We start from the raw sequence: 24,286 nt of genomic DNA, 5'->3' as shown, positions 1-24,286 counted from the left end.
CTGTTTATATACTGTCCTATCCTGACTTCTCTGCTTACATGTCCTTTTAAGTCTTAAGCATCATTTTCGATGGCTTCATGATAATAGTGCATTTAACCACTCCCTCATTATGGACATTTAAGCTGTTTCCTTTACACTTTATATAATAAATGTCACAGTGATAAGCATAGCTGCCCACACATTCTTATCTGTTTTTCTAAATTCCTTAGGATAGAGTCCCAGAAGTGGAATTACTGGGTCAAAGAGTATAAAGCTCTTTAAGCTTCTTGAAACACAGTGCCAAAATATTTTGTAGAAAAGTTTTCACCAATTTACACTGAAAGTCACTATCTTTCAATGAGCTTCGTAGGTGCCTCTGCAGAGAAGAGGAGAAACAGCCCCGCAAGCATGAAGGCATCCCTGACGCCATGAGGCCGCTGCAGCTCCCTCTGTAGTTCTGCCTCAGCTCCCCCTCCCCTGGCAGGGCGACAGCGTTGTTTCCCAATTCTTGGAGTTCTCCGTTTCTTAAGATCCCAGGAGAAAAAATGGCCCAGGGGTGAAGGATGTTAGTGGTAATGGCAGTGGGGCTGGGGGTGGGGGGATCCGTAAGCTTGAGCAAAGAGAGTCTGACAATAAGAATTCAACATTTAGAGATTCTTCACGGGAACATCCATCTATTCCAAAGTGAGCTTCCTGAGACGGGCAATATAACGAAAGAAGAGGCAGTGGCGGCATAGGAGCAGGAGAAGGCTTCCAGCTAGAGGGCTGCGGCCCCTTTAAGGCCAATCCCGGTCCTGGGCCTTTAAATCTGTGTCAGTTTTCCCTGACGTCAGCGGGCGGGCCGGGCGCCCTGCTGTTTACCGCCTCGCGGCGCAGCACACGGTGCCGAGTTCCCCGCGCCGGAGCCTCCGCGTCCGCCCGCCTTAAAGGGCCCGCGCCCCTGAAAACTCGCCGCGCCCCGCGGCGTCCGGTCGCTACCGCCTATCGCGCCCCTCACCCTCAGACTCTCCTCCCTTCGCAGCTGCCCCTCCCGCCGGCTTCCCCTCCTTCCCTCCTCCCCTTTCCCGGCGTTTCCAGGCTCCCGGCAACCAGCCGCCCTTCTCTCTCTCGGCCCCGGCCGGCGGCCTCGGGGGCTCCGGGCCGTGCTCAGCCCCTTGCGAGCTGGGGTCCCTTCCCGTGGCCCGTACCCGACACCGTTCCCTCCCCCTCCGCGCCACCCCCTCCCCTCCAGGGCCCCTGGGAGCGTCTCTGCGGCTCCGGGGAGGGGACGTTTCCTAATCTCAGGCCGGGGTTAAAGTTCTGGTCCTGGTGAGATGCTGGAAGCTGCGGCCAGAGCTGCAACCCGTCCCGGAGGTGTCCTGTCTCCTGTCGCCGCCGCCGCCGCCACCACCGCTACCGCCGCCCCTGCCGCCCTGCCAGGGCCATGTTCGCTCTGGTCTTGCCCTTCTTGGCGCTCTTGGTGGCCTCGGTCGACAGTCATCTGGGGGTTCTGGGACCCAAGAACGTCTCGCAGAAAGACGCGGAGTTTGAGCGCACCTACCTGGATGAGGTCAACAGCGAGCTGGTCAACATCTACACCTTCAACCATACTGTGATCCGCAACCGGGTGAGGGATAGGGCTGGGCTGGGGGTGAGTGGGTGAACAGGCAAGGGCTAGGCGAGTCTGTCAATCCCCTACGCTTTTAGGAGGCCCCATGTACCAGCCACCGCACTGGATTCCGGTTTCCCAGAACCACACTGGACCCTCTCGACCAGTCCTCTTTGCTTTGCCACCAGTGTTTCTCTGAAGCTCCCACCGGGCAGTTTCTGAAGTTGTCTCATTCCCATTTTCTCTTCCCCTCCTTTCCACCATCAGTGGTCTGAGCAGGACTGGCCTGCCGCCTACCCCACACGCAGAACCTGACAGCTCTGTGGGGTCTGGGTGCAAGGGAAAGCAGGCTTGCTGCTATCCTTGGCCCAGAAAACCCCAGGGACGTGAGCAGGCCTGAACTGAAGGCTCTGCCCAAACCAGTCACAGCCGAGACTCCCCAGGGAGGTGAAGCAGGACTTCCCTAGGCTGTGGTAACTGCTGGGACCTTCCCAGCCCTCTTTCTGCCTTAGAAAGCCAGTTGGCCGTGTAAGTTGGTGGAGATAAGGCCAACCTCAAATTGGGTGGGAGGAGAGGGGGAAATCTACCTCACCCTGATTTTTTTTTTCCTTTCTTTCCCAGCCGTGAGTTGAACATGGGCAAAGCTGGGTCTGGGAAGTCTAGACCCCAGGCAGAGCTGAGATTTGGAGAATTCTTGGAGCCTGGCTGTATGGTCTCCTGCCCAGCTCTCTCCATGACTGGATTTACTGGGGAGCAGTGGAGTTGAGAGTGGGAATCTGATTTTTTTTCAAGAGAGGAGGGATTTAGTTTCTGTGGCGGGCCAGGATCTGCTTTTGGTGCCTGGTTCTCTGAAGTTTGATCTCCTGCTTAGAGTCCTTTCTACCTTTTTCCTCATATCTGGGGTCACCCTGAGAGCTGTGGCCTCTATCCCTCTGGGAATGCTGCCCTAGGGCTTTGGTTTCAGCAGCCTAATAACAAGCCTCCCCAGGATTTATTTAGTTTTATTTTTTTCTTTAAGCTCACGCTGTCCTATATACTGTCCTCCATAGCACCAAGGGTGAGAGTGTCTCTGTTTTATAGGAGGGGGATTTGAGGCTCAGAGATGTGAAGTGACTTCTCCACAGCCCTGTACCTTGGTCAGAGCTAAGGACAGAATTTGACTTTCTTGGCTTTCCACAATCCCTGTGGTGGCCACCCTGTCCCCACGCTGGTCTCTGGTCTCCAGATCAATTGTTGAATAGGAGCTTCCTGGCTCATAAGGAAGAAAACTGAGGAGCACTTTTTGCTGTCCTGTGTCCGCGTGTGTGTGTGCACGTGTGTGTGCAGGCATGTGCATCCCATGAACGTGGATGGGAATGGGGCCTCCTGGAGACACCTGAGGTCTCCACTGTGTTTCCTGTTGGCCAGTGATGCCCTACAGTTGCTTGGGTCCTGGTACCCTGCACACACCTGCCATCCAGGAGCTGGCCTCTCCCATAAGCCTCTCCTCTAACTCAGCACAAGTGCCTCCCAGAGACTGGGGGCTGCCCTGGCAGGAGAAGTGTAGATAGCTTCCCAGGCTGACCAGGATGGGGAAAGAACAAAGCGGTTGGCATGAGGGAGGGCAAGGCTCACAGTGTCTGGAGCCACGTGTCCTGGGTGGCAGAGCTAGAGTCACCACAGGCTTGACTGAGGGGCGTTTCCATGTCATTCTGCAGACGGAAGGTGTACGTGTGTCTGTGAATGTCCTGAACAAGCAGAAGGGGGCTCCATTGCTGTTCGTGGTCCGCCAGAAGGAGGCTGTGGTGTCGTTCCAGGTGCCCCTAATCCTGCGAGGGCTGTGAGTAGGACCCGGGGATCAGGGCGGCGGGGAGGCCCAGGCCAGGGCCTCAGACCACCCAGAGCCCCTCTGTTTCTTGTCCCCATTCCCTGAACCAGAAGGCTGGTCAACAGCATGAGGGCCAAGCCGGCCAGGCTGGAGCTTGTCAGCTTAGTGCGGGGAGGGGAGGGAAGGGGTGGAGACCAGAGTGCAGGAACTGTGGCTTTGCTTCCCTGGAGTGGCATGCTGGTGGGGACAGTGGTCTCGTCCTGACTCTCTGCTTCGGGCCATAGATATCAGCGCAAGTACCTCTACCAAAAGGTGGAACGAACGCTGTGTCAGCCCCCCACCAAGAATGAGTCCGAGATCCAGTTCTTCTACGTGGATGTGTCCACCCTGTCACCAGTCAACACCACGTACCAGCTCCGTGTCAGCAGAATGGACGACTTTGTGCTCAGGTCTGCAGGGGAGAGCGAGGGGACCACAAGACTGGCCTCCTTCCCAAGCTCTGGGAGTGACCGTGGGGGGCTCTTTGCCCTGCAGGACCGGGGAGCAGTTTAGTTTCAATACCACAGCAGCCCAGCCTCAGGTAAGATCTCCCTGTTGACCTGCCCTTCAAGAGGAGACGGGGAAGCGTGAACGTGGGAGTGGGAGTGGTCGGTGGTCTTTGCCAGGAGTTTCAAGTTGGCTGTACTTTCCATGAAGGGCCTCTCTGGACACAGAGGCTCTGGCCCTGAGGTGGTAAGGGGCAGACAGCATGAGAAGTGCAGAGACTTGGGGTCTCGCTGCCATCTTTCCTACTTGCCTCTTGGGCACTGTCCTGAGTGCCCAGATGAGGTTGAGGAGAGTGGTATACAGAAAATGGGGCTGCTTATGGTCAAGGCCTATCTCCCCAGAGAGCTTCCACTGCCTAACCCTGAGAAGATTCACACTGTTCCATTCTAGAGGGGCAAAGAGAGCATCCTCATGAGATGAAGCTCTCCCCGCCCTCCCTATGCCCTCAGTACTTCAAGTATGAGTTCCCGGAAGGAGTGGATTCCGTGATTGTCAAGGTGACCTCCAGCAAGGCCTTCCCCTGCTCAGTCATCTCCATCCAGGATGTCCTGGTAAGTTGCCTGCCCTTTTACTCTCCACCAGCGGGTGGCAGGGCTGCTAAAGAGAGGGGACAGGGCCCAGGTCCCTGCCTTCTGCCTCTCCCCTTCTTCCCCTGTAGTGTCCTGTCTATGACCTAGACAACAACGTAGCCTTCATCGGCATGTACCAGACTATGACCAAGAAGGCAGCCATCACTGTGCAGGTAGGAAATGCGTGTGGCCCTGTGGGAGGTGGGGCCTGGTGATTAGCTTTCCAAACCCTTGCTTCTTTTCCTTTGCCCCATTCCTACCCTACCCACATGACTGAGTCTTGGCCCACCAGTCCCTGAGACTTTGGGTCCCCTGATATATGTGAGAATTGAATCATAATCCCAATCACCTTTGGGGACAGGAGAGAGCAGAGTACCCTCTCTGGCTGTCGTATCTACTTCATCCACTGTAATGCTAGCAGGGAGAGGAAAGGGGGCCTGGCTGATGCTTTGTGTTGCTCTTGGCAAAGGCTGAAACCTCTGCTGGAGGCAGGGAGGGGAAGCCATGTGTTCACCTCACAGCATCCAGGCGGCACCTAATGGAGGAGGCCACGTGGCTCCTCTGCTTTTTCTCCTGGCTGATGCTCGGCCTGTAATAGGGCACCCGTGGGTTTCATGGTGGTGGGGCACACACACATTTGCTCATCTGGCTGTAGTGTAGGTTCAAAGTTTGGGCTCTGGCTCAGATAATCCTGGCTCTGCCACTTACTGGCAGTGTGGCCCTAAGCTCACTTCTGAGCCTGTCCAACAGAGATAATGATAGTACTTGTCTCATAAGGATCTTTGTGAGGATTATGTAAAATAACACATATGGAAAGAGTTTAGCATAGTGTCGGGCTCAAAGTAGGTATTCAGGAAAGGATGGTGATGATGATGATGGTGGTGGTGGTGATGATGGTGGTGGTGATGATGATGGTGATGATTGTCATCATCATCACCATCCTGCAGCGCAAAGACTTCCCCAGCAACAGCTTCTATGTGGTGGTGGTGGTGAAGACTGAAGACCAGGCCTGTGGAGGGTCCTTGCCTTTCTACCCCTTTGTAGAAGGTACATTTTTTGCCCTGGGTCTGGCTGTGGATGGGGAGGGCCTGGTCACTTCCTGGGAGGTAGAAGAGCCTGTGTGACTGATTGGTGGACCTGATGGGATATGGGTTTGGCCCCCAGACTCTCCCAGGCCTGGCCCCACCAACTCTAGCCACGCTCCAGGCAGCCACTTGTTTACCAGTTTGACATTTTGCTTCCAGATGAACCGGTTGATCAAGGGCACCGCCAGAAAACCCTGTCGGTGCTGGTATCTCAAGCAGTCACGTGTGAGTGTGGGTGGCTGAGGAGGGGTGGACCGGTCTCTGGCTCTTCCTTTCAGACCTGTGGTAGGGAGGGCTCTCGGAACGGGAAGGATGATGAGGAGCTACTCGCCCAGGCTGCAGGGGGAGGAGGGGAGTGTTCTTGGCTGGGTTCACGCTGGGAGGCCCGGGAGGTGAGTCCCAGTGTGGTGCAATACAGAGTCAGTGACTAAGGACTGAAGTACTGAGTTTTAGTTCTCTCTCTGCCACTTATGAACAGTGTAATCTCCTCGAGCCTCAGTTTCCCCATCTCTGTAACAGGGCTCATAGAGTCTGTCCCAATAGTCTCACTAAGTTGGGAAGTTGAGCACAAAATTAGTAGGAAGTGCCAGGCCCCTTCGTCCTGCTCAATAAATATTTACTGAGGGATTGAATGGAGCCCTTTTTAAACTGGAAAGTATAAGATAAAAATGAGATTGTGAGGGGAGGAGATCGAAGCTGCCTCTCTTATGTGGATTATTTATTCAGCACATGTTTATTCAGCACCTTCTGTGTGCCGGGTGCTGGGTTCCGGCTGCAGTCCTTATGGAGATCGTCTCTAGAGGGACAGGAGCCTGTTCCTGCGCCAGTACCGAGCAAAGGCCAGGCCCCTGGGAGCACAGGACGGAGAAGGCTTCCTAGAGGACACAGTCCCTGAGCTCTGTTTTGAAGGTTCAGTCAAGATGGAGTTTTCAAGAAAGAAGTAGAGGAGAAAGTTCTAACAGAGGGAGCAACACGAGCAAAGACAGGAATGTTGTCAGAGTTTGGCCTATTTGGAGAACTGCCATTGTTCACGCTGGTGGGGTCACTACATTTGAGGGGAGCAGTGGTGAGAGGTTAGGCTGGGCCCTTGTGTGCTGTGATGGGCGGTCGTGGAGGGTATCGGTGTGTTCACCTTCCTGCTTCTCTGCCCACAGCTCAGGCCTACGTTGATGGTATGCTCTTCTGCCTGGGCATATTTCTCTCCTTCTACCTGCTGACCATCCTCCTGGCCTGTTGGGAGAACTGGAGGTAAAGTGGAAGTGCGGGGCCCTCCCCTGTTCTGCGGTGGGTTGGGTAGGGGTTGTGGGGGAGATGGCCTGGCAGGATCTGAGCTGGCCCAGAGCAATCTTCCACACCATCCACGGGGCATAGGAAGGCAGCTCCCTGTTAGAGTCTGTGGTCCATGGGCCCTTCCTCTGGAATCAGCCCCTCCCCCCAGCTTTCTTTCCCAAGCTGGGAGACCCCATATTGCTTCTCAGCCTGGAAGGAACCCTGCCATCATGGATGCAGGACAGGGGTGGAGAGGGTGGAAGGCAGGCTGGCCTGGTGTAAGAGGGATCTTCGTCCTGTCCCTCTGGTTTGCCTCTGGATTCTGTCCCTCCAGGCAGAGGAAGAAGACCCTTCTGGTGGCCATGGACTGTGCCTGCCCAGAAAGCGGTACCTCCAGAGGGCCTGGGTGGGCGGGCAGAGTTTGCTCTGTTTTGGAGGGGGTGGTGGTGGATGGTTCCCTCGAGAGGTTGGAGGAGGAAGGGCTGACTTGGGGCTTCTGGCTATTCAGATTGGGAGTAACACTCTACAGATGGAAATGGGGCCAGAATATTGTGCCTGTCTGTCCCTACATGCCCGTCTTAAAGTCTGCCACTTGATTCGTTCTCTGGGTCTAGCTACAGTGTCCGCCTCAGATGATGTGGCTCACAGTCCCTGGGATTATTAACCTCTCCTTCTCTCTCTCTTTGTTCCACCCTCCCTCTCTTTCTGTCTTCCCTCCTGCTTGGGACCTTCTCTCTCAGCTTCTCTCCTTGGTAAGCTCCTGGCGCTGTGGGCAGAGGAGCTGGAGTCCAGAGTGGGGGTGTGGGGTGGAATCACAGGGGTGTCTGGTGGGACCTGGGCCGGCCCATGCTGTCTGTCCTTGCTGCTTGTAATTTAGATGCATCTATTCCTTGACCTTTCTGTCTCTTTAGAGAAGACAAAGGGTGGTGAGTGTTCCCGTTGGGGACGCACACGGGAGGTCGGGCAGATGGTGGTGGTGGGAGCGAGCTGTTTGCCGCGATAGGTGCTCTTCTTGGCTGCTGCCATGGCCCCTCTGTGTCTCTCTTCTCTGGATTCTTCCTCACTCTTCTCCCTGGCTCTCGACCTCTCTGCTCCCAGGCCTAAGGGGAGCTTGACTTCTTGTTGCAGGTCACCCTCGAGTCCTGGCAGACTCCTTCCCTGGCAACCCCCCTTACGAGGGTTACAACTATGGCTCCTTTGGTACGTGTCAACGCCAGAGGTTGTGCTTGCCCGCTCACAACCTAGTCTCAGGCCTCCACCTCTGAGATGGCAGTGGCAGCTGGCCTTCTCAGAGCCCCTTGGGGATGGGTCCAGCATCTCCTTCCCGAGGTCTCTCCTACCTGCCTGACCACTTGCCGTTCCCTGCAGATAACGGTTCTGGATCCACCGACGCCCTGGTTGACAGTGCGGGCACGGGGGACCTCTCCTACGGTTACCAGGGTGAGTGGCCCAGGCAGGGCAGGGCTGTGCAGTGCCGGGCTGGTGCTGGCTGGATGAAACTTGATGGTGGGCAGTTGCCTCTTCTGCCTGACGCTGGAACCAGGGAAGGACCTGCCGTCTCCCTGCCCCTTTCCTCCCCCTCCTTTCCTCCTTGGCCCCACGTCCCCGGTAACTTTCCCTTTCCTTTGAAGGGCAGGACCAGTTCAAGCAGCGTCTCCGCTCTGGCCAGATGCAGCAGCTGTGCATTGCCATGGGTAGATGTGGGGGGCTGCTCTGCCAATCAGCTCCTGCCAGGGCCGTTGACTGGAGCCTCTCTCCAGGGCCAGGAAGATGCTTTTTGCATGGCTTCCCCATCTAATACCAATGATAGCCAGCTCTTGTGTCTTCTGAGATCAGCAGGCACTGGCCCCTGATGCTGGTGGGCTGTCATGTTTGCCAGCACCTGCACTCCCTGGCCTGCTGGGGTAGGGCTCATGGGTAGGGGTGTCATGTCCTGGCCTCTGGGGGCTTTGGTCAGGCAAGGTCACAGCAGGAAGCTTCTGAAGACAAGGAAAGAACAGATAAAGGAGCAGGTGCTCTTCCTAGAGGCAGCCTCTCATCATTGCCTGCACCCGAGGGCCTGCTGGGTCTTTACCCAGGGGGGCCAAGGCAGTGTCTTCTCAGAACACACGCAGCTGGGCATGTCCTAATCAGCATGACTTCTGTCCAATTCAGTCCTGTTGCTTGTGTCTGGGGCCTGGGATCTGCTCAGTGTCCTGGCCTGGAAACCCTGGCTCAGTGAGAGGGCAGGGCTGGAGTGGTTCCTGTTTGGTGGCCTCTTCGCAGAGCTGATCCTTGCTCTCCTCAAGGACTTAGGAGCACCTGATACCTCCTCCCAGGGCCTGAGCCTACCTCCACCCGTGCTCTGTGCCCACAGTTTGTCTTTCCACAGTTGCCCCAGGTGGGCAGGGACAGACCTCAGATTCTGTGCCCACCGGGCAACCCTTCCCCCTTGTCCCCCCTAGAACGCCCCCTTGATCCCGTGGGCACTCGGCCGCGACTGGACTCCATGAGCTCTGTGGAGGAGGACGACTATGACACACTGACTGACATTGATTCGGACAAGAATGTCATTCGCACCAAGGTCTGTCGTTGCGCAGGCTGGCCCAGCATGGGGTCTCCCAAGGAGGGAGACTCTGTGTTCAGGCCCCAGCACGTCTCCCTCTGGGGTGGCATGTTAGGGAAGCAAAGGGAAAGAGCTCAGCTGTGGCAGGATGGATTCCAGGGGAACTGACTCAACTCCCAGCCCTTCCAGGCTGATTGGTCAGCAGCAATGGGCTGGCACCACAATCCTGGCTGCGTGACGGCGGCTTCTCTTGTTCTCTTCTAACCTGGGCAAGAGAGGCTTCTCCCAGGCAGTGGGACAGTGGGGCTCACTCCAGCTTCTCCCCAGCAATACCTCTCTGTGGCCGACCTGGCACGCAAGGACAAACGCGTTCTGCGGAAAAAGTACCAGATCTACTTCTGGTGAGTCGGCGGAGCACGTGGGGCTTCCTGTTATTGGCAGGGCAAGGTTGCGGTTTCCTGGGTCCTCCTGCCTCACCACTGCCCTCCCACCCCTTAGGAACATCGCCACCATTGCTGTCTTCTATGCGCTTCCTGTGGTGCAGCTGGTGATCACCTACCAGACGGTGAGAGGCCGGGGCCGGCTCCCCTGGGCCTGTGCTGAGCACCCTTACAGAGCTGCAGCCTTGCCTTGGCCGCAGTCTGGGATGCTGCCCCAAAGTGCAGAGCCTCCCAGCCTGGGGCTCTAGAGCGAGCACAGGTCTTAGGTCACAGGCCCTGGGTTCAAATCCCAACTCTGCCTTACCAGCTGGGTGACCTTGAGCAAGTCACTTAACCTCCTTGAGCATCAGTTTTCTCATCTGCAAAATGAGGGCAGCACGATACCAATGACAGCACCTTCCCCAGCTTGTTGCAGGAAGTCCTGGGACTTTCTGAAGCCTGGTTTCCCTTCCCTTTTCTCTGTACTGTGGGGCAGGAACCTCAGTCACGGTCATGCCCCAGGGTTTTCAGCCACTCCTAGGGAGGGGGACAGTAACTGTGCAAAAGGAGGACTTGCCTGGTGGACATGGGCACACATGCTGACCGTAGGGGCACTTCCTCTCCAGGGCAGAATTGGGACCTAGTGGTGTGGCGGGCCTGGGGCCTGGCCCCCCTCCCCTGGGCAGTGGGCTGAGCCCGTGTGTTAGCAGTCCCCCTCCCTGTGCCTGCCCCCTGCTGCAGGTGGTGAATGTCACAGGGAATCAGGACATCTGCTACTACAACTTCCTCTGTGCCCACCCGCTTGGCAACCTCAGGTGGGGATCGGCTTGGGATGCCCCTTCCCCGGACGCACAGTGTACCAGGGCAGGGGCAGGGGCCCTGCGAGTGCCCATCTCTAGTGGGGAAGAGGCCAGGGTAGAGGCTAAGCCGGTGTGCCCTGTGTTGCCTTTTCTAGCGCTTTCAACAACATCCTCAGCAACCTGGGGTACATCCTGCTGGGGCTTCTCTTCCTGCTCATCATCCTGCAGCGGGAGATCAACCACAACCGGGCCCTGCTGCGCAACGACCTCTACGCCCTGGTGAGGGAGCACCTGCCCGCCGCCCAGGCCTTGGCTCCACACCCTTTCTAGCAGGCGTGGCCCTGCTCCGCCCTGCCCTGCTGTGCTCAGCCCTGCCCTTCCCAGCCCCCACGCCCACTCTACCCACATCCCACTCCTCCTCCGCTCTTCTCGTGGTCTCCCTCTTTTGGATCCCTTCCTTCCTTCCTCCCTTCCCACCTCACCTCCTCTCTCCCTTCCCTTCTCTTTCTCCTCCACAGGAATGTGGGATCCCGAAACACTTCGGCCTGTTCTATGCCATGGGCACAGCCCTGATGATGGAGGGGCTGCTGAGCGCCTGCTATCACGTCTGCCCCAACTATACCAATTTCCAGTTTGGTGAGCGGGGCCACCCTCTTCCCTGGCTGAATCTAGAACCTAGAGAGGTGACCTGCCTGAGTCTTCCGTCATCCCCAAGTCACCCACAGGGATCCCCAAGACTCAGCTTTGTAGGAGACTCCAGAGCTGGGTGCTGTGTGCACACGTCCTAGTTTATAGGAAATAGGCATCTGGACGGTGTTTCATGCTACGGAGTATGTGCCAATGCTGGGAAAACAAAGATAATGAAGATATAGTCTCTGATCTCAGGGTGCTCAGACTAAGTTGTCCTTGTCAGGGGAAGTCAGACTGTGGGGGATGGCCAGTGGGGTGGCAGTGTGGTGTGGCAGGGACAGTTAAGGGACTGGAGTTGCAGCGCCAGCCCGCCACCAGCTCGCTCTGTGGCTGAGGTGAGGTGTGGGGGTCCCTCTTGCACTCTGACCGTCCGGGCTGGGAGGTCCATGCTGAGGCTCGGCGGATGTTTCTGCAGCTCACGTCTGCTTCCTCCACCCTAGACACGTCGTTCATGTACATGATCGCCGGCCTCTGCATGCTGAAGCTCTACCAGAAGCGGCACCCGGACATCAACGCCAGCGCCTACAGTGCCTACGCCTGCCTGGCCATCGTCATCTTCTTCTCTGTGCTGGGCGTGGTGAGGCCCACACCTGCTCTGCTCACCCCGTAGGAAAGGTGCACGCGCATTCACACACACGTGCGCGTGCACGTGCGCCCTCTCCACCTCCTGCAGGACAGATCCCTGCTCCTTCCCTCGGGTCCCCTCCCTGGGCCCCTTGGAGAGTCCCAGCTGGGCTGAGCAGTGAGGAAGGGCGACTGTGGGAGCCGCCTTCCTCAGTCCCTCCTCACCCCGCCCTCGGCGGCCCCCTGACAGGTCTTCGGCAAAGGAAACACAGCATTCTGGATCATCTTCTCGATCATTCACATCATTGCCACCCTGCTCCTCAGCACACAGCTCTATTACATGGGCCGCTGGAAGCTGGGTGAGGGCATCCCCAGAGGGGGACATGAGGGCGGGGGCCTGCCGGGCCCCATGGAATGAGGGGTTGGTGGCCTCGGGGACCTGGACTCACAGGAGACCTTCAGGTTCTGCCCTCTCACGGGGGGCCTGGAGGAATCGCTGGCCTCAGATGAGGCCTTGGCATAGCTGTGTGCTCCGAAGGCCCTGGACCCTCTCAGCTGGCATAGGCCAGGGGGCCAGGAGAGAAGGGTCCCCATGCCTTTCAGCACCTTCCCTTCTCCTTGCAGACTCTGGAATCTGCCGTCGCATCTTCCACGTGCTCTACACAGACTGCATCCAGCAGTGCAGCGGGCCCCTCTACGTGGTACCTCCCGGCTCCCCGGCCCCTCCTCCTCCCTCTGCAATCTTCCCTCCAGTGGTGGGGAGGGGAGGACCAGCTGACTTGGGGCTTCTTCTACTTCTCTCCCTGTCTCTCTTCCCCTCTCTCAGTCCCTGTGTCTCTGCTTCCCTGCAGGACCGCATGGTGCTGCTGGTTATGGGCAACATTATCAACTGGTCACTGTGAGTTTGGCTGTTGTCGGTGGTAGCTTGGCTGGTTGTCGGGCAGCTGGGGACTTGGCCAGCCACTGGCTGCCTTGGGGGCCACGGACAAATTCTAAGCTTTGGGCATGAGAAATGAGGGCTGACGAGAGAGGTGTTGGCACCTGAGGTTCTAGAATCTTCTGTGGGCCTCTGAACCCAACCCCATATCATAATAAAACAGAGTAGGAGCAAGGGAGAGCCCTTTTCTTCCTCTTGGCCCTCCCCTGCTTCACCAGCCCTTCCTCCCTCTTGCCAGGGCTGCCTACGGGCTCATCATGCGCCCCAACGATTTCGCCTCCTACTTGTTGGCCATTGGCATCTGCAACCTGCTTCTTTACTTTGCCTTCTACATTATTATGAAGGTGAGTGGGGATGGCTGAGCCTCCTCTGCCTGCTGCTCTGCCTTTTGGGAGGGAGATGGGCACAGCCTGTCTGGGGTAGCACTGAGAGGGAGTGACACTTTTTCTGTCCATCTGTCTATGCCAGTGACGTTTGAGGAGGGGAGAGGCTAAAGTCTCTTTCATGTACCCCCTGGGAGCCAGCTGCATCCTAAGACCCATTTACTGAGCCCCTTCCATATTCTAAGAATGGCCCTTGAAACTGGTAGCACTTGAGGCCACAGTTTGTAAGAGTTGAAGGGGTTCAGTGCAGAAGGGCTTGAAGAGGGGGGCTCACTGAGTTTTGGGCCTCCAAGGGCCAGGTGCTTCCCAAGGGCCCCTCAGGCCAACCAGTGTGAGAGGAGCCCCCTGCACAGGGAGAGACCCCTGGCCAGCACACCCTGCCAGCACAGGGTTCTGGGCACATGGAGGCCCAGCCAAGGCGGACATCACGGGTGAGGACACCCGGCCGCTAACGTGGGACAAGCTGAGCTGGGTAGCTAGGTGAGCTGATGGTGTGAATCTGAAAAGGCTTCCTGAGGGATCCGTCCTGAAAGCCTGGGAAGACACCAGGAAAGCAGCCTCAGGGGCAGGCCCGGAAATGGGCCGGGGCGAGGCCTGGCCCTCAGGCTGCTCTTCGCTCCCCACCTCCCACCCCCAGCTCCGGAGCGGGGAGAGGATCAAGCTCATTCCCCTGCTCTGCATCATCTGCACCTCGGTGGTCTGGGGCTTCGCACTCTTCTTCTTCTTCCAGGGGCTCAGCACCTGGCAGGTGGGTAGTTGTCCTGCCAAAGGGGTGGGGGAGTTGCCCACAGGCTCATCATGAGCCAACAACTGGTCAATTCTCTTCTTGAACATCGTTTGTGAGCACCTACCATGGGCCAGCCCTTTCACAGCTGCTTTCTGATTGAATCCTCCTAACGTTCAACATGCCCACATGGAGGTATCCCCATTTCATTTATGAGGCAGCTGAGGCTCAGGGAGGTCAAGTGACCTGCCCAAGGCCACACAGCCAGTGAGTAGCACAGCTGGGGTTTGAAGCCAGAGATGTCGGGCTCTATCCTCTGCCTCATAGGGCACCTACCATGGAATTCTGTGATCACAACTAAGTCTCTCATGGTCTCTGCCTTTGAGGTACTTATAATCTATTTCAGGAGAGAGACTGTTAGTTCCTGGCTTGCTGTTTACAATATAATACACGAGATGAAGGGTATAGGCAAGACGGGCAGAGGGCATGTACAGGAGGGCAGAGGACAGAGAGGCCTCTGTGAGTTAGGAGGTCCAGGAAAGCTTCCTGGAGGAGGCAGGCCTGGCTCTTGGTCTTAAAGGCCCTGGGTCATCACCCAGGAAGAGCCCTGTGGCCCAGAGATGCTGTGAGCTGAGTGCCGATACAGAGGCAGAACCAGATGGGGCAGATTTGGGGATCAGCGAATGTAGTGAGTGGAGCCGAGTGATGACTGTGAGCTCTTTGCGGGCAGGGCAGGTCTTTCTTGGTCATCTCTGTGGCGTCAGCATGTGGCACAGAGAGCTCCCAGACACGGTGTGATGTTTAGCCAGTGTTGGATGGAGGTTATGGGTAGAGCGTGGAGGACCTTGAGTGGCTCGGGTCATGGCCCGCGTCGTCCTTGGGCTGGGGTGTGTGATCTGACAATAGTGCTTTGCAGCAAAAATGGGCCTGGAGGAGCCATGGAGGACTGATTAGGGCAGGACACAGAGTCCAAGGCAGGGAACTGAGTTAGGAGGTTTGTGGCCTTCTAGCTTCTCAAGGTAATCACAACCCTCTGTTCTTAGATCAAGAAGGAGAATGTAAGGGGAGGAGGGTGAGAGTGGGAGGAAGGGAAAGGGCAGAAGCGAGCGTCATCAGGGAGACGTCTGTAAGGAAAGGCCAGCTCTCAGATGTGGGAGACGAGGGCGAGGAACGAGTCAGGAGGGTGCTCTCCTTCCAGGCTGGGAACAGGGAGTGCCCTGGAGGGAGACGGGAGGGGTCAGGCCCAGCCTCGAAGGGCAGTATCAGCAGGCAGCTCTCCCTGTTCCTCCCCAGAAAACCCCCGCCGAGTCGCGGGAGCACAACCGAGACTGCATCCTCCTTGACTTCTTTGACGACCATGACATCTGGCACTTCCTCTCCTCCATTGCCATGTTTGGGTCATTCCTGGTACGTGAGACTCTTCTGGCCCGAGCCGGGAGGGTGGAGTAGGGGTAGAGGACCCCTCCTTTCCTGTACGTGACTCAGCGTCCACCCCCCAGGTGTTGCTGACACTGGACGACGACCTGGACACGGTGCAGCGGGACAAGATCTATGTCTTTTAGGGGGAGCTGGGCCCCTTGCTTTACTCACGGGGCCTTGAGTGCCTCAGCCTCACTGCCCAGAGCCTCGGTAGCTCAGGGGTGTGAGTCCCAGCCCTGCTGCCCAGTGCTGGGTGGCGGCAGGACAGCGAGGTCTAGCCCGGGCTTGGCCCAGCACAGTCATGGGGGTGGCCTTGAGCCTCGCAGCTGCCCCCTGCCGGGGAGGAGGCCTGCTCCCCTGAAACCCCAGACGTTGGCCAAATTGCTGCTTTCTTCTCAGTGTTTGGGCCTTCCACAATCCCCTGTCCGTTGGCTCTCCATTTGTCCCTCTGCAGGAGGAAGGAGGGAAGTGTTGCCCTGCGCATCTCACGCCTTGCATTCTGCCGGTCCTTCCCCTCCCCACCGGCCTGGGACCCAAAGCCCTTTCTGCCTCCCATGCTCCCCCCCCCACCCCCAGGGCCCTGATCTGGTCCCTGAGTCTCTGTCCTGCACTAGGAGCCCCACTTCTCTTTGGGCCTGTACCTGGCTGCCATCACTGCCTACTCCTGTCAGCCACGATGGATGGGGGTGTAGGATTTTGGGCTCTGGCCAGCTGGTGCCAGGCTTTTGGTGCTAAGGCCTGCGAGGGGCCCTGGCTGGCTCTTTAGCAATGAGAGTCAGCCCACATGTGAGAACCGCCTTTGATCTGAGGGCTTGAGTTCAGAGGTCACTTTCCTATCCCATCAGCCCCCAGACTGATGCTGGCACCAGGATTGGAGGGAAGAAGCAACTCATCCCTTTCCTTCCTTTTTCTTTCCAGGCTCTTACTCCTGCCAAGCCCCAGCTGGGGGCCTTTCAGTGCCATTGACACTGCCCAGGAATGTCCAGGGACAAAGGAGGGCGGATACAAAGGGCCCAGCCCATCCGACCTCCTCCATAGCCGTGGGAGCCCCAGTGCCTATCTTAGAAAGGGGCTCAAGAAAGGGACATATTTCCCTCTGTGTCTCCGGTCCCAGCCTCACTCTAGGACCCAGGGCTGGCTCTTAAGTTTCCGTCCAGTCTTCAGCCAAGTTCTGTTAGTCACACACATGCATACATGTGAAACCTTGGGGATGACACGAGGTTGCCCAGCTCTGGGCGCCCTGGCTGCTCTGGTCCCTGGCTCCCCTTTGTCCTACCTGGTTCACTCCAGCTGCCAAGGTTGGGGGAGGCCAGTCGGGCCTCGGCCTCAGGATGGGAATGTGTTTTATTCTCTCCACTTTGTTTTTATAGCTCTCCCTTGGGCTGGGAGAGGAGGTGGTTCTGGATTTTTTTTTCAGAGCTCCGTGTAATGTCTGTTTCCATGCTATGGTTGCATTTCTGTTTACTATGAATGAGTCTGCATTCAATTAAAGAAACAACCAGACGCAGTTCTTGGGCCCCTGTTTGCTCCCCCTTTCTGGGTGGAGATGTTGGGAATGAGGGCTGGGGCAGGGGTACTCCGTTTTCTAGTTCTTCTGGTCTACCTTTCTCTTTTCCGAGCCTGTCATATCGGGAACAACAATTCCTTGATTCCTCCATGTTTTTCCTCTCCTTGGGCAGTGGCATCAATTCAGTAACCATCTACCAGGGCCTGCTCAGTGCCAGGCACTGTGCCAGGAGGGGAGGATAGTGTGAAAAAGCCTTAGCTGTGCCATCTCACCTCTGAGATCCCCCCTTACCTGGCAAATGAGTGGCCTTTTGCTCACCTGGTCCCCACCCACCAGACAGGCCAGCTTCACTTCTGACCTGAGCCTCCCCCGGCTCAGCAGGCTCCAGGCGCGGGCGGTGCTCCCTGACATGGGTTTAATGGACGAGCATGCAGGCTGAGGCCGGAGTGGTGCTTGGGGAACTCAAGATGGTGATGGATGGTGCGCGAGTGGGCGCATGGATGACAGGCAGCCTCCAAGAGGAGGGAGTTTTGAAATGGCCCTGGAAGGTTGATTTAGATTTCAGCAGCCTAAGGAGGCCAAGATTTGGGGGGCAAGGAAGCTAGTGCATTCAGGACAGAACCAAAGGTCTGTGGGCTGCTCTTAGCTGATCCCCAGCTCCTCTCCCTGCTCTTCCCCGCATGCGCCACTGGGGGGCACTATAGCTCTATGTGCCAGTAGGCTCTGGAGGTAGGCGGCTGTCTGTGGTGTGCTCGCACCTCCCCTGACTGCCGTGCCTGGCCGCCCCTCTCTTGATAGTGCTGGGTGTGTGCGTGTTGAGTGTGTGGTGCAGTGTTAGCTCCTTCCTGCCAGGTTGCCCTAGGATTTGGGGGCGGGGGGCGGGGTGCCACAGCGGGCAGCTCAGAGACACCACTGGAAGTCTCTCACCTTCTTAACCTCCTATCCCTTCCTGAGACTGCTGAAGCCAGGTACAAGCAAGACACAAGTGGGACTCCTTCACCACTGGGTGATAGAGTCCAGTCTGTTTTCCAGGGTGGGGAGGAAGGGATGACAGCAGCCTCTGAGCCTCCTACCCCAGTGTTGGTGTCTCAGGCCCTGCCAGGCCTTAGAGACTCTCTTACCGTCACTGCCCTCTGAGTGAGGGCCAGGGTGAACCCTCGAATCCCACCTCCCGCTAACGCTTATAACTCAAGACCCACCCCAACTGAAAGCTCTCCTCAACCTGAGCAGGGTGGTACCGCTGAAAGAGTGGGTGGGGTCGGCAGGGATGCCCAGGTTCTGCCACTCACCACTCACCATGTGGTCTTGGGTAGGATGCACTCTGAGCCTCAGTTTCCTCATCTGTAAAATGGGGGTAGTAAGTATGCTCTCACGGTATAGCTGAGTATAAAATGAGAGCATTTGTGAAGTGCCTGGCGTGCAGTGGGTCCCCAGGAAAGGTTAGTTCCTATCTCCAGCTAGAGCCAAATCTCCCAAAGGAGAGGGTGGCTGGTTAGTCCCCCACAAACCTCAGGAGTGGCATCCCCCTCATCCCTTTCCTCTCTCTCTGGCTAGACCCTCTTGAATTCTCCCTCCCTTCAAACTTGAGGGCAGGGAACAGTGAAGGAGGAGCAGCCCCAAGTCCAGACAGCAGGGAGAGCCTCATGGTCCTGCCCATAAAAGGCTTTTCCCGCCGGGTCCCGCTGGGTCTTGCCGGCAGCGCGGCCCCGCCCCCGCCCGCTCCATCTCCAAAGCACGCAGAGAATGTCTCGGGCAGCCCCCGGCAGACTGCTCCAACTTGGTGTATTTCCCCAAATATGGAGCCTGTGTGGAGTCACTGGGGGGGCTGGGGGTGGGGAACAGGAGCCGGTTTCCTCCAGCAGGGAGGGGACCGAGCGGTGAGCCAGCGGGGGAGGCTGACATCACCACGGCAGAAGCCCTTTAAACCCCTCACCCAGCCAGCGCCCCATCCTGTCTGTCCAAGTGCAGACAGAGAGCGCTCACTCCTTCCAGCGAGTCCTGAGGAGCCCCTGTAAGTGCATTTGTCCTGAGGTTGGAGGGAAGTGGGCTGGGGCTTGACAGTAGCAGTGGGTGTATTGCAGGCAAGCCTCCAGGGAGGTCCTGATCCCCAGCCCCCCAGCTGGGGAAGCCCATCCTCTCGGTCAGCTTGCATTCCCCATCTCCAAATGGGGGTGGGGGGTGCTATCTTGATGGGTGGGATGGGCTTGCTAGAGCACCCTTTGGCTCAGACTGGGTGGCACTGGGCTCATTGAAATGCGCAGGGTGACTTGGCAGGTGCAGAGGGGTTGATAGTGGAAACCTGGGAACTCGGGTGAGAGGGGCACTCCCCATTTTCAGCCACAGTCACATCCACTGGGTGTGTGTTAGGCTGAAGGTGTTGTCGGGTTAGACCCAAGGCTCTGTCGTCTGTTGTCCATCTAGGAGGACGTCCAGGGAGGTGAGGAGGTGTGGAGGTGTGTGGGTACACTAATGCTGGAGAGCAGTGTCCCACTGGTGGGTGCCCAGGGCCTGAGCAGCACCAGGAGAGCCCCTGGGTAGCCACTGAGGGGGTGTGAGGGAGTCACAAAACTCATAATCTGGACCAGGCTGGGGTGGCAGGGTACAGAGACAGGTGAGAGAGCTGCTTTTCCAGGCACACAGCTCCTTCCATGCTCTGAGAGTTGGGGGGGGGCCACCCCCACTACAGGCAGAGGCGGTGTGGGTGGGCACCAGGAAGGAGTTTTGGAGTGATGGCCTGGGGGCTCTGACAGGGCCAGGCAGGCCTGGGACCCTGGGCCCTTCCGGAAGGGTGTGGCTGGTTCCCCTCAGTGGTTGCTATTCAAAAGGTAGCAGTGAGCAGGGCTGCTCTTCTGTGTCCCCAAGTTTAGATGAGCTGCCTCTCTTGCCATCTCAGAGATCCACATGGGCTCACTCCTATTTGCTGCGTTTTATTTTGAAGAGGGGGCACAGCAGTCCTGGAGAGACCACTGGTTCTGCTGGGTTTTCGGGGTTCTGCTGGTGGGAGGTGCCCCTGCTCTTCTGCAGCTGGACTTCATTCTGTTTTCTGGGCTCAGCATCACCCACTGGGCCACTCTGGAGGGGAGGCTGACGGGAGCCACAGGACAGGAGGGCCAAAGCAGAGCTTTAGGCTGTCCTGTCCATCCTGGCCCAGAAGGCTTTGTCTATAAATGCCCCCCAAGGGGGCTGCCCTGTGGCCGTCTCCCTCTCCCTCTCCCCAGGTGGGACTGTGGAGGTCTTCGTCAGAGGACTGAGGGATTTCTTGGAACTCTCCCCTTTCAGACTCTTCACCAGACACGAGAAGGATGGGGGTGGGGGTTGGGGGCATTTCATTCCTCTCCCTTGTTCTGACCAAAATCCAAGTGTTGTTTCTAGACCTAGGGGCTGCAACTTTGTGTACTTGTCACCGTGCGCCTCGACACCTTGACTGTTTGGAATCTCCTGAGACTGAAAGCGGGGTGTGGGGGGCGTGGGGGACACACACTCTGCTCCCATCCTGTTCCTCACACACCCGCACATGGTCTGGGAGGGCCGGCGGGGTGGGGGAGTACAAGGAGGGCGGGGCACGGATGTGGTGGGTGCCTGGACCGCAGGGATGCCTGCTGCCTGCCTGCAATGATGGGTGGCAGCCAGGATGAGGGGTTGGCTGAGATCACCTGGTCCCAGCTGACTTGTGGGTTTTGGCCACAGCTTGTTGCCCAGGAGGCCGTGGGTGGCTGGGAGGCAAGGGTGAGACCCAAAGCAGGGTGCGGAAGAGAGGCTCTCGGCTGTTTGAGGTTGAGCAGAGCCGAGCACCCTGCCTTTGGGTTCCCTGGCGTCACTGGCTGGGAGAGGGTGGTGGTGCTGAGCACCACGTCCTCAGAGGCAGCCCAGCCCTCACCTACAAATAAGGAAACTGACGCAGAGAGAGGTGAGTTGCCCAGTGGCTGGAGTTTAGATGAGTCCATCTCGTGTTCTTTCTCTCCAACTTTGCTGTGCCCTCACTCAGTGAATGAATTTGAAAAGCTGTGGAGGCTGGAGTGGGAAGGACACTATTTTTACCCCTCAGTCTGGGTCTGGCTCTCCTAGGTCACTACCAGGAGAGCGGCGCTAGGGGGCAGGGGGGCACGGGACTGACATTTTGAGGAGCTCTGCTGAGGGACAGGCAGTATGTTAGGTAGTAACAGACATTGTCTCATCGAACGTTCACAGCCCTCTGAGGTAGATAACATTGTCTTCCCTGCACAGACAGGGAACTCGAGCACAGACATGTTGTCAGCAGTGGGGAGAGGAAGGGTAGGGAGCTGACGTGGGACCGTGTGAGGATGATGTTCACTCTGCTTTCCACGGGGCTGGGTACGGGGGGTCTCAGCTCTGACAAGAGAGGGAGTTGAGGGAACGTACTGACTACCTCCATCCTCAGGCCATTCTCTCTCTTCCGATCTCTGACCTCTCTGAGGCCAGGGGATGAGTTTGGCCTCATTTGGTACCTTGTTCTGAGGGCTCTTCAGACAAACTTGGGCCAGAAGGTATACCACCCCAGGATACCTGTGGCCAGGTCAGGTTCCTCTTGACCAGCCACACCCACATCTGCCCAGCGGCTTACCTGCCTGGCCCTGCTCCTACAGCCCTCCTCTATTAGTGGAGCTCTCCTTTGCAGTGCCTGCCCAGGACCTCAGGGCAGCGGCTACTGCTGGTCTGGACAGGGAAAGACTTCTCATGCTCTGGCTGGCAGATTCTTGGCTCTGAGATATCCCTGGAGGACTCTGGCTTCTTGGTTCGTTCAGCCACCGCAGTGTTAGGAGCCGGAGGGCATGAGAGAGTTGATGGGTATACCAGTTCTCTGTCTCTCACCTGGCTCCCCTGAGGAAATGCAGCTTCTTGGCCAAAAGCTCTTGGGCTTTCATGGCTTCCTAGATCTTGCCAGGGGTGGGTAAAGGTTTCAGCCTCTCCAGCTACAGGCCAGAGGCTGAGCTGACCTGGCCAAGAGCTAGAGTTTTGGAGTTCCAGCTTCCAGAGGATAAAGTGGGGGAGAAGTAAGAGTTGGAACTAACTCCATAACCTGAAGCAGAGCCAGTAAACCACCTCACACCTAGCTGGACAGACACCTGCTGGCTTTATTTTGGGAGGCAATGTGGCCTCCTCCAGAAGGCCTCTCCAGTGCTCTTGTGGCCAATTCTGGCAAAGAACAAATGGTCTAGACTAGGTGTTGTCAAACTATGGCCCACGGGCTAAATGCTGTCTATTTGTGTAAATCAAATTTTATTGCAACAAACACACACTCATTTGTTTATGTATTGTGTAAGGCTGCCTTCACGCTATAGCGGCAGAGACCATATGGCCTGCAAAGCCTAAAATACTGTCTGGTCATTTACAAAAAGTTTACTGACCCCTGCTCTAGACTGCCAAAGATCTGGTCTCCCGTTGCTTTGGTCTCCAAGTTCAGAGAGGCTCCCTGGACTGAGGCCACGAGCCTGGCCCAGATTAGCAGTGCCGTGAAAACAAAATCAGGAAGCAAGGGCCGGGAGATAAACAGCCAGGATGGTTGGGTGCCCCCACAAAGCCAGAAGACCTGCCTGACACATGTGAAAGCAGAGCTGTCTCTGATCCCCTGACCCTCTCCCTTCTCTGGCCTGCTTCCTTAGCTCTCCCCCAACATGGCCAACAAGGGTCCTTCCTATGGCATGAGCCGTGAAGTGCAATCCAAAATTGAGAAGAAGTACGACGAGGAGCTGGAGGAGCGGCTGGTGGAGTGGATCATAGTGCAGTGTGGCCCCGACGTGGGTCGTCCAGACCGTGGGCGCCTGGGCTTCCAGGTCTGGCTGAAGAACGGCGTGGTGAGTGGCACCCTGGGAAGGGGATGGGGCTGTGCCGCCCTGCTGGAGTCGTGGGGGCAGGCACCCCGAGCTGAGTGCCAGGCTGCGTTCATTCTGTGCCTGGCAGATTCTGAGCAAGCTGGTGAACAGTCTGTATCCCGACGGCTCCAAGCCCGTGAAGGTGCCCGAGAACCCACCCTCCATGGTCTTCAAGCAGATGGAGCAGGTGGCTCAGTTCCTGAAGGCAGCTGAGGACTATGGGGTCACCAAGACTGACATGTTCCAGACTGTTGACCTCTTTGAAGGTGCAGAGAGAAAGGGGTGGAGGAGGCAGTGGAGGACGGGAGGCTGAGGCAGGGACGAGGAATGATCAAGGCATGGCATGACGGGTCTGCATGGCAGGGATGGGCCATGCTGGGAGAGTACCACACCACACTCACGAGGGCATGCTGTGGGTCTACTCATGCCTCCTTTGACTCTGGGACAGATTTTGCCCCTGGGTTGGCCATTTTTCTGAGGTGGGGCAGGTCCTGCCTTGGAGTCCCTATTACACAGTCCTGTAATTCATCCCCCTCCCCTCTTTCTTCTCACAGGCAAAGACTTGGCAGCAGTGCAGAGGACCCTGATGGCTCTGGGAAGCTTGGCAGTGACCAAGAACGATGGGCACTACCGTGGAGATCCCAACTGGTTTATGAAGTACGTGGCCACTAGGGCACTCTAAGCTTGGCTCTCTGCATGAGATGGGAGGTGGCCTGGGCTAATCTGTTAGGGCGAGTGATTTGGGGAAGGAGGTAGCCAGGAAGGTACGAGAAGAGGGGGAAAGTGAATGTCTAGGAGAGGGGGAAAGTGGGTCTCTAGTACTTCCTGACTCCTCCCTTTCTACCCTCTTCTGCTCACCGAGTCTCCCTAACCTGTGGGACAAGCTAGATTAATGAACAAGAGAGTGAAACAGGGAGGGAATGGCATCAGGCTAGGAAGGAACAGGAAACAGACAACAGGTGGAAAACACGCAGTCCTGGCAAGTCTTTATCCTGGTTCCTCCTCTTCCAGGAAAGCCCAGGAGCATAAGAGGGAATTCACAGAGAGCCAACTGCAGGAGGGAAAGCATGTCATTGGCCTACAGATGGGCAGCAACAGAGGGGCCTCGCAGGCTGGCATGACAGGCTACGGACGACCTCGGCAGATCATCAGTTAGAGGGGGAGGGCCAGCCCCCAGCCCTGCCCTTCCCCAGCTCATTGGCCGCAGCCATCCCGCCTTGCCTGCCTCACCCACACCTGTGTAGTTCCTTCAGCCCTGGCCAAGCTTCGAGGCTCCGTCACTGAGCAAAGATGACTGCACTTGGGCAGCTCTTTCCACCCCTCAGCCTCAGCCCAACTTCTTACCCCAAAGCACCGCTCGCCTGGCCCTCCTTCCAGCTCCCCCACCTCTACTGTCTCTGCCTCCTGGGCTGAGCAGGGGGAACGTGGGCTGGGGGTGGCCTGGGAGTGGGGCAAGTCCACTGTCCTCCTTGGCAGCAGATGCCCATTGAAGGAGACCCAGCCCAACCTCCCCCTACTTTTTGCTGGAATATTTTGGGGGTTGAAATTCAAAAAAGAAAAAAATACATACATCAGTCTTTTCTCAGGCTTGGCTGGCAGAGTTTGATTTGCCCTGGTCGCTTCT

The 24,286-nt window shown here is 57.3% G+C and overlaps 2 protein-coding genes across 3 annotated transcripts; both read left to right on the top strand.

Annotated features, from left to right (window-relative positions):
• Positions 1–569: 569 nt before the first annotated feature.
• SIDT2 (SID1 transmembrane family member 2) lies at positions 570–16,831 on the top strand. 2 transcript variants are annotated; one of them, XM_058545158.1, is made up of 26 exons: positions 570–1,585; positions 3,265–3,386; positions 3,659–3,823; positions 3,909–3,954; positions 4,370–4,471; positions 4,579–4,662; positions 5,437–5,536; positions 5,734–5,799; positions 6,729–6,822; positions 7,178–7,230; positions 7,972–8,043; positions 8,212–8,283; positions 9,288–9,406; positions 9,716–9,789; positions 9,887–9,953; positions 10,549–10,622; positions 10,763–10,886; positions 11,126–11,243; positions 11,738–11,874; positions 12,112–12,220; positions 12,486–12,562; positions 12,713–12,759; positions 13,037–13,142; positions 13,819–13,929; positions 15,199–15,312; positions 15,405–16,831. In XM_058545158.1, exons 1-26 carry the CDS (start codon positions 1,403–1,405, stop codon positions 15,465–15,467), a joined length of 2,499 nt encoding a protein of 832 aa, XP_058401141.1. In that variant the 5' UTR covers positions 570–1,402; the 3' UTR covers positions 15,468–16,831. The 2 variants fall into 2 exon arrangements, with proteins under 2 accessions (XP_058401141.1, XP_058401142.1); XM_058545159.1 differs by adding an exon at positions 1,835–2,095 and having other exon boundaries at positions 1,520–1,585; positions 3,659–3,954.
• Positions 16,832–18,762: 1,931 nt separating this feature from the next.
• TAGLN (transgelin) lies at positions 18,763–24,248 on the top strand. Its single transcript, XM_058545171.1, has 5 exons — positions 18,763–18,842; positions 22,453–22,644; positions 22,751–22,928; positions 23,217–23,319; positions 23,674–24,248. The coding sequence occupies exons 2-5, from the start codon at positions 22,465–22,467 to the stop codon at positions 23,816–23,818; spliced, it is 606 nt and encodes a 201-aa protein (XP_058401154.1). The 5' UTR covers positions 18,763–18,842; positions 22,453–22,464; the 3' UTR covers positions 23,819–24,248.
• Positions 24,249–24,286: the final 38 nt, after the last annotated feature.

The sequence above is a fragment of the Diceros bicornis genome, chromosome 7 (genome assembly GCF_020826845.1).
Source record: "Diceros bicornis minor isolate mBicDic1 chromosome 7, mDicBic1.mat.cur, whole genome shotgun sequence".
Classification (NCBI taxonomy): Eukaryota; Metazoa; Chordata; class Mammalia; order Perissodactyla; family Rhinocerotidae; genus Diceros; species Diceros bicornis.
This window is presented reverse-complemented; position numbering and strand designations above follow the sequence as displayed.

Coding starts and splice junctions, on each gene's coding strand:
- TAGLN (XM_058545171.1), top strand. CDS start 22,465: ATGGCCAACAAGGGTCCTTCCTATGGCATGAGCCGTGAAGTGCAATCC. Junction 22,645..22,750: donor TCTGGCTGAAGAACGGCGTG/GTGAGTGGCACC, acceptor TGTGCCTGGCAG/ATTCTGAGCAAGCTGGTGAA. Junction 22,929..23,216: donor GACTGTTGACCTCTTTGAAG/GTGCAGAGAGAA, acceptor TTCTTCTCACAG/GCAAAGACTTGGCAGCAGTG.
- SIDT2 (XM_058545158.1), top strand. CDS start 1,403: ATGTTCGCTCTGGTCTTGCCCTTCTTGGCGCTCTTGGTGGCCTCGGTC. Junction 3,824..3,908: donor ATGGACGACTTTGTGCTCAG/GTCTGCAGGGGA, acceptor TTTGCCCTGCAG/GACCGGGGAGCAGTTTAGTT. Junction 11,244..11,737: donor CTATACCAATTTCCAGTTTG/GTGAGCGGGGCC, acceptor CCTCCACCCTAG/ACACGTCGTTCATGTACATG.